Source organism: Ascaphus truei, chromosome 8 (assembly GCF_040206685.1).
Source record: "Ascaphus truei isolate aAscTru1 chromosome 8, aAscTru1.hap1, whole genome shotgun sequence".
Taxonomy (NCBI): Eukaryota; Metazoa; Chordata; class Amphibia; order Anura; family Ascaphidae; genus Ascaphus; species Ascaphus truei.
The window spans coordinates 21,089,122-21,097,151 of record NC_134490.1 but is presented as its reverse complement, the minus strand read 5'-3'; the positions used below and the strand labels follow the sequence as shown (position 1 = coordinate 21,097,151).

At 45.9% G+C, this 8,030-nt stretch overlaps 1 protein-coding gene across 1 annotated transcript in view; it reads left to right on the top strand.

Moving 5' to 3' along the window:
- The first annotated feature begins 5,037 nt into the window (after positions 1 to 5,037).
- PALD1 (phosphatase domain containing paladin 1) overlaps positions 5,038 to 8,030 on the top strand; it is a 128,584-nt gene continuing 125,591 nt past the window's right edge. Inside the window, exons 1-2 of the mRNA XM_075610752.1 lie at positions 5,038 to 5,138; positions 5,521 to 5,686. Of these exons, the coding sequence (XP_075466867.1) occupies positions 5,667 to 5,686 (20 nt within the window). The 5' untranslated portion in view covers positions 5,038 to 5,138; positions 5,521 to 5,666. The remainder of the gene's footprint in view (positions 5,139 to 5,520; positions 5,687 to 8,030) is intronic.

Below are 8,030 nucleotides of genomic sequence, written 5' to 3'. Positions count from 1 at the left end.
CGCACGGCCAGGCCTGAGGAGGAGGGGGGGGAGGAGGGGACGGGGAAGCGGAAAAGTCTTGTGAGGAGGTGGGCGGCCGGGCCCCAAAGCGGGTCCTCTAGGTCTGTATATACTTGCACTTCTGTTTGTCCCTAGTCTCGGTGTCCAGGGTCCCCCGTTATCCTCGCCATTCGCCTCCAGATCTCCGGTGGTGTAATGGTGGCTAGTGTCATCTATGCGCGGTGTCAGCCTGTTCCAGCCTCTCTGACGTGCCTCCTACAAATATCTCCGCTTTTTCGTGGGAGATTAAACATTTTTGTACCCCTTCTGTAAAAATCTTAAGCGTTGCAGGATATGTTACAGCGAATTTTCTTTTTTGATTGAAGAGGGTAGTGCATACTCTGCCAAATTCCCTTCTCTTCTGTGAGACTGCAGCTGAGAAGTCTTGGAAAATCATAAGTCTTTTTCCCTCCATTTGTAGTTGTTGGCTGTCTTTGAATGTTCTGATAATTATATTTTTGTCATTAAAATTCAGATATCTGGCAATGATGGGTCTTGGGGCATGGAGTTTTGGTCCTCTCTAGTTTTTCCCAGTCTATGAGCTCTCTCCACTCAGATGTATTCTTCTTTCTTGGTCAATCCTAATTTGTCTGGCAGCCATTTTTTGGCATGAGTCCATCAACTCCCTTAGTTTAATGGATTCTGGAACACCAATTATGCGAATATTGTTTCTGCGTGATCTATTCTCTAGATCGTCCATTTTCTCCTCTAAAATCTTGTTTTGTCTTTGCAGATCTTCCACCTTTTTGGATAGGGTCCAGGTTATCTTCCACCATGCTCACCAAATTCTCAGCCACCCTGGCTGCATGTGAGGTAAGATCACCTCTGTGTTCTTTTATTGCCTGTTGTATTTTGTCTGAGTTGATTTCTAGTTTAGGCATTAATTATTTTGCCACTGCTTTGGCTATAGTTTCATAGTTTAATCCCTGTTGGAAGAGTGGAGGATTGGAGGAGTCTGTGTCTCCCTCATGCTGGTCGGATCTCCTTCCCTCGTGGCCGTCGGCCATTTTGTGGTTCTCCTTCTTTCCCCATTTTTCAGACCGCTGGTGTTTTGGGCCCATGCTTCCACTTTTGGCCAGATATATCTCCATAAACCAGAGCTCGGCGACTTCGACTCTTTGTTAATGTTGTTTTTGGGCAATTCTTTGTAGATAATTAGCCGTTATTTCGATCTCTTCCTCCAGAGCCAGCAGAGCTGTTTGTGAGCGTGACTCACTGCCTGTCACGATTGTGCTCGCCACAAACCGGGACCGGACCGCGGGGCTGAGGCTGGGTTATGAAATCACCGACCTTATACCGCGCAGACTGGTCCGGAGTGCGCAGTTCATAGTCAAACAGGCCGGGTTCAGGACTGGAGATAACAGCATAGTTGTTGGGCAAGCCAGAGTCGGGGTAGGAGATATCCGGGTAGTCGTAGTTCAAGCAGGGAGTCGGCAACAGAAAATCAAGCTGGTCCTTTTGCGTCAGCGCAATCGCTGCAGGTCGGGAACGAGGTTTACGCGAGTGGCGTCCACGACCCATGGCTCCGGTCTAGGAGAGGGAAGACTGACCGCAATAGGCACACCACCAGGCAGCACTAGTAACCCCGTGTTACAGCGCAAACGAAGCAGGTCTGTAAGAACCAGGAACTCAGAAACTCAGCGTAGCAGCAGCAGGCCTGGAGGAAACTGGACGAGTACAACGAACTGGAACTAAAACAGAGATACGTAACGAAAGAACAAGGCTTGTGGCAGAAACACAGGTAACATCCCATAAGGATCTATGCTCGGCAAGGAAGTGAAGCCAAAGCAGAATATTTAAAGCGACAGTGACCAATCCGGACGAGGGGCATGGTGGAGGCGTGTCGAGGAGCTTCTCGTGAGTGGCTGAGAGACCAGGAAGTAGTGGAGCACAGCTGAGAGTCTGTAACACCAGTGCCAGAATCCAAGATGGTGACGGCAGAGTTCAAGGTATGCACTGGGCGGCAGCATGGGTGGCGACGGGGGGCAGGGGCAGCAGCCGCTGCAGTACTGGTAGTGGGTAAGGAGGGGTCACACCACAAGGGACGGGGCCCCCGATTCCTTACAGTACCCCCCCCTTCAGGATCGACCTCAGGGCGATCATAACCACTCCTAAAGTTGGGGGACCTGGAATTGTTCCGGAATTGTCTAGGATGGAGAGTAAAGTTGTGGTCCAGAGACTCGTGGGCACTCATTGGTCTTGGAGACATGGAGTTATTTCTAAATTGTTTTAGGCGAGCAGGGCATCCGTAAACCAGCAGTTCATTGGCGAGTACAAACTTAGGATAGGAAAGTGGTGGTAGAGAAATTATTGGTACGTGGCTCGCCACGCGAAATGGCTTGGAAATCCAAGGCTGTGAAAAACCAGGGGGTTCCAGAGCAGAAACAGCAGAAGGACCCCCGTTGGGAGCCCAGTCCCTAGTAATGGTACCAAAATTCAGGACAAGAGGCACCAATAGTTGAAAGAGCTTATCAGGGCGACCTTCCGGACAGACAAAGTCTTTGCTTACATCATCACGTGGGAATTTGAGAGGGTCTTCTCCTCCTGAGGTTTTCCGGGTAGTGGTCAGCGAGGGTATAGGGTGGGTGGGTGCATTGCCAGGTATGGGTATAGTAGATGACAAGGTGAACAGTAAACCAGGCTTAGGTACCGAAATCTTGAGGTGTGAACTGAGTATTTCCAACACAGAGGACGCAGGCACAACAGAAGGTTCCGTGAGGGATAACCATGGGTTCGCTGAGGCAGAGAAGCAATCATTAGTGGAGCTACCAAATATTGTAGAACGCTCAGAGAGAGACAATATAGTCTGTGATCTCCACTTCCCAGAGTCCAAGCCAGAGACAACAGGGAGAGAAACCCCATAGTTAAAGTCATACTGAGGTACTTCAGGGGCCACCGAATGGTCCGTGAAAAGAAACTGCCTTCCCGCACTGGGGATTTGGAGCGCAGCAAGGGTTACTTCGGATATGGCACCAGAGTGCGGGGAAGGTATACAGGGCCTTGCAGAGATTTGAACAACCGCATGAGGCGGATTACGTGCTGCAACGAACTCCAAGGGCATCGTACTTGTCATAGGAGTGTGAGTAGGCTCTGGAGCGTTAATATCTGGAACTTGACAATCAGGCAGTGCAGGGGCAGCGGTGGGAGGGGAGCTAGTGTCTGGAGCTGGAGGTTCAGAATCAGTAACAGGGACACTGGTAGAAGGAGAACTAGCGTCTGAAGCTGACACCTGGGATTCAGTGACAGGTACTGGGGAAATTAGACGAGTACAACGAACTGGAACTAAAACAGAGATACGTAACGAAAGAACAAGGCTTGTGGCAGAAACACAGGTAACATCGCATAAGGATCTATGCTCGGCAAGGAAGTGAAGCCAAAGCAGAATATTTAAAGCGACAGTGACCAATCCGGACGAGGGGCATGGTGGAGGCGTGTCGAGGAGCTTCTCGTGAGTGGCTGAGAGACCAGGAAGTAGTGGAGCACAGCTGAGAGTCTGTAACACCAGTGCCAGAATCCAAGATGGCGACGGCAGAGTTCAAGGTATGCACTGGGCGGCAGCATGGGTGGCGACGGGGGGCAGGGGCAGCAGCCGCTGCAGTACTGGTAGTGGGTAAGGAGGGGTCACACCACAAGGGACGGGGCCCCCGATTCCTTACACTGCCCTGGCGCCATACCGGAAGTCGGGATTGCCATTTTAAGAATTTGTTATCCAATAGGCAGAGTACAACTATTTGACTGATCACTTATTTTATTTGTATAAATACTTTTTACAATTTTTTTTCTTCATCCTGGTAACTAATTTGACTTTAAATAGAAATGATCTAGTAGTTTTGTGTTTGGGGGAAGAGGTAGGCTTTTATTGAATATGGTGAGAAGTTTGTGTACGCACAGTTAATGATACATTCAACTTCCATTAAAGGGAATGGAATGATTGTGTAGTTAACTGTACATTACCTTTCACTATTTTGGATTGCACCATAGATGTAAAACATTTTCATAGTCCCCTTTTATTATTAATTTTTTAAAACCCGTTTTATAGCCCTGTCCTGATTACCGCTGTTTCTGTGATATTTTATATTGTGCCTTCCTCTGCTGTTTTCAAGACTACATTCACACATATATAACGTGTGCGGTTGAAGTATGGTGTTATGGATGGGGAAGGGTACTTCCAGACCGAAAGTAACATTTTTTTTTATTACTTACACACTTATAGTTCTTTTTTTTCTATTTAAAGAAGGGGATATTTATTTTGGCTCACTTCCCTTTTAAATATTGCAAAGATCTATTGAAAATAAGGACCTAAGAGCATTGCCTCAAAAATAAAACACATGTAGATTTTTGTATTGGTAGCACCACTTTATTTAAGGACAGGGAATAGTTCCGTGGGCGCCTATAAAATTTTACCACTATAAAGGATATACGAAAACCAAGCCTGTTGGTTGTGAAGATTGTTGATCCTCACGGTGGGCTTGAAAACAAAGAGAAAGCACAACACATAGCGTAATACTGTTGAAACATTAAACAAACAACATATAAGACAACATATAACAGCTGAATACTTAAATGGTATTTTTAGGACAATAAAATCATTTAATAACAATTAATATTTACTATAATGCACAATTTGCATGGACACATAGATTTAAGCAATTAAAAATCTGAATAGGTGGTTCAACTGCTCCGTAGCACCAATGTTGATGATAGCAATGCCTACTCACCAGATGGAATAGGTTTGCAGGCAGTTATTTATTTAAGCCACTCTGACACATATATAAAATTGTTAACCAGTGGCAGATAAGGTGGTAATGGCTGAGTGCTTTCACTTGATAGCAGTTTCATTATATATTTTGCTATGTGAGGCTGGGTCTCTATGGAAGCCCTCTGCCCCCCTGATAACCCCTCCTAATTCCTGTGTGTGTTCTTGGGAGGAGCATGTGCAGGCTGTGAGCACAGAGAGCAGGGGGAGCGCCTGGTATCCCCGCCTCCTCTATGCACATCTGTATGCAAGAGGAGAAGACAATACAAGGAGGGAGGCCCCCAGAATAGGCAGAGGGTCAGGGAACAACCAGAACACCAGCTCGACATCTGCATCCTGCACAGTTGGGTCTCTTACCTTCCCCCAAATACTCCCCCCCTTCACTTTGCCTCTAAGCTGTCTCAGAGACTGTGATTCTTCCATCACTGCACTCTTTGTGTCTCCCCATACTGTCTCCCTGATTTAATCTTCTGTCTCCTTGCCCCCCCCGCACTTCATTTACCCTACTCTAGCTGTCTCTTCACATCCCTAACAAGACTGTCCCTAATGCTGCATTCTTCTGGTGCATGCCTGTCTAATAACGTTTCCTCTCTCGCTCTCTGCTCTGATACCGTGCTGTCTCGTTGCCTGCACTCTCTCTGCTTCCCAACCTGTTTGCCTCCCACTTTCATCCCAACCCCGCTTTTTTCCCATACCCGACGGTCTATTCTGCCCCCCCGATTTAGGAAACTCGCCTTATACAGCCTAATCCCCTATTCAGACAGCTTCCCGTGACCTCTAACCTTACAGTCTCTAGCATCCCAGGCTGCCTCTTTCTTGCCACTTGTTGCTCTTCTTGACCAACCCAAGACTTAAAGGTCCAGCTGGAGACATGCATCAGTCACAGCCCCGGTAAGTGACTCTGATTTTTTTGGGGGGTACCCTATTATTTATCAGAGAATAAAACAACGTAGTGCATTGCTATTAACCCCTGCACTGCTGCACTGCTATGCAATACTTTGCTGGCCCTTGTTGCAATGAAGTGGTTAATCCCCTTCCAAAATTTTAAAAAGGACCTAGATTTAATATTAGTAGGGGATGATGGATCATCAGCAGTATTATTGATGAGCAGAATTTCACTACTTTCTAAAATATGGTCATTTTTAAAGTAGCAGATGTATCCCCCACACATCAACCTCCCCCCAAAACAACAACATTCTTCTTTCTGGGAAAATAACAATGCCCCCCCCCCCCCCCCCCCCCCCAGCCCATCCTATTCCCTTTGTACCATCCTATTCCCTTTGTAAATAATGACCTCCTTTCTTTCCTTGGCCAGCTACAAATTCCCCATCCATGAAATACTTTTTTGCTGACTGTTAACTGGGGGTTTCCTCTAGACACGGATTAGGGTGGGAATTCTGCATCAAAATATTGGAACCATTTTCAGTTCCCCGCTGTTTGTTCTTTGCTGTTGATTTTGTGATTTATTTTTATTTTGTGATTTATTTTTATTTTGTGAAATGGGAAATTCGGATTAGTTTGAATACAATCACACGTGTGGTTCATTTATATTCAGGACATGTAAAGGCACCCAATTCAGGGAACAGCTCAGATAAAAGGGCAGCGTAACACATGGAAAACTATGTTAAATTATGCACATTTTTGGTTTAGCTAAAAAAATGCATCATGGATGTTTAATGTTTCCTGTCATGTCTTCTAAGGAAAGTTTAGTGTGTGTGTGTGTATATATATATATATATATACACACACACACACACACACACACACACACACACACACACACACACACACACACACAAACATTTATATATACATATGGATATACACTTGAGTCAAAATATCCTAAAGGATTTAACGAATTAGTGGAATTAACTCCTTTTCTTAGATAAATTATGGATTGAAATGTAATCCGATGGCTTTATTCTGTTATTCCATGTTGTTTAATGATTTTTATGTGCTGTTCTAGGTGTTTTTAATTGAGAATATATAAAGGTAAAAATATATGTATTTCTGTGTATTTATATGGATTTATGTGTATTTTGACGATGTATTTGTGTTTAGATCTGTGTCTATATATGGATGCATTAATTGTTATGCATTCCTGCTATGATGCATTTATATTGGCATGGATCCAACAGTTTACTCTTACATCTGCTAATTCATCATATGTTTAATTATTACCTGTTTAAACATGCACTTATCCTACTTATCCGATGCATAAGTATTTTTTAGGTTATCATTAGTATATAGGATATCACTGCTTATTGCACCAATTGTCATTATCTGTTGACTTATCACATTGCCCTTATGCATTGGTGGCATGTGTCACTCTTGAGTAGGTTTATTATTGGGTTAATGTTTTTCACCATCACTGTTTCTCATCACCACTGATTTGGTAGGTGTATTTCTTATTGGCAATGATCGCACTTTAAAGTCATTGACAGCCTTTTTTTCATTGGCTGAGAGTGGTACTTAATGCGCATGGGCAACCCCTATCACGTACTCCTGATGAAGCACGTAGTTGCGAAACGCGTAGAGGCCACGAGAGGTTGCTCCGCGTATTCAACCATTGGCTGGAAGAGAACTACCAGGAAGCGCCAGCGGAGGAGAGACCTGCAGTGTGTTCGCGGTGTCCGGACTTTTTCGTGCTCACACTAGTTACCTGCTGCCGCTTGTGATTAGTGTCCATTCCCCTCGTGGTTTTTAACCGAGTTTTTCTAGATACTTTCATTTTAAAAGTATTTTTGGACTAACTTGGTTGTTTATGTATGGCTACTATGCTCTGACAGAGGTAAGATAGGGTATTTTACGCCAGCGGTGCGCAAACTGGGGGGCGCGACCCCCAGGGGAGGCACGAGATTACCGACGGGGGGCGCAGGGTTTACAGAGGTCCCGCGCGCTTCCCGAAGGCACTTAAATTAAGTGCTGGGGGAGCTGCAGGGCCTCTGTAAACAATACTTACCTAGATTCAGCCGGCATCTGGAGACATGTCGCCATGGCAACGCAGCATCAAATGACGCCGCAAGGTCATGTGCAATCACGTTGCTATGGCAACGTGATGTCATGACGCCCAGACGCCGGGAATCAAGGTGCGGATGAAGAGGGCGCGCGGAGAGGAGGACATTTGGCAGGGGGGGGGGCGCAGGGAAAAAAGTTTGCGCCCACCCCCCCAGTTTTATCCAATAGTGCAGGGGTGGGGAACGACAGGCCCGAGGGCCGTATAAGGCCCGAGGGC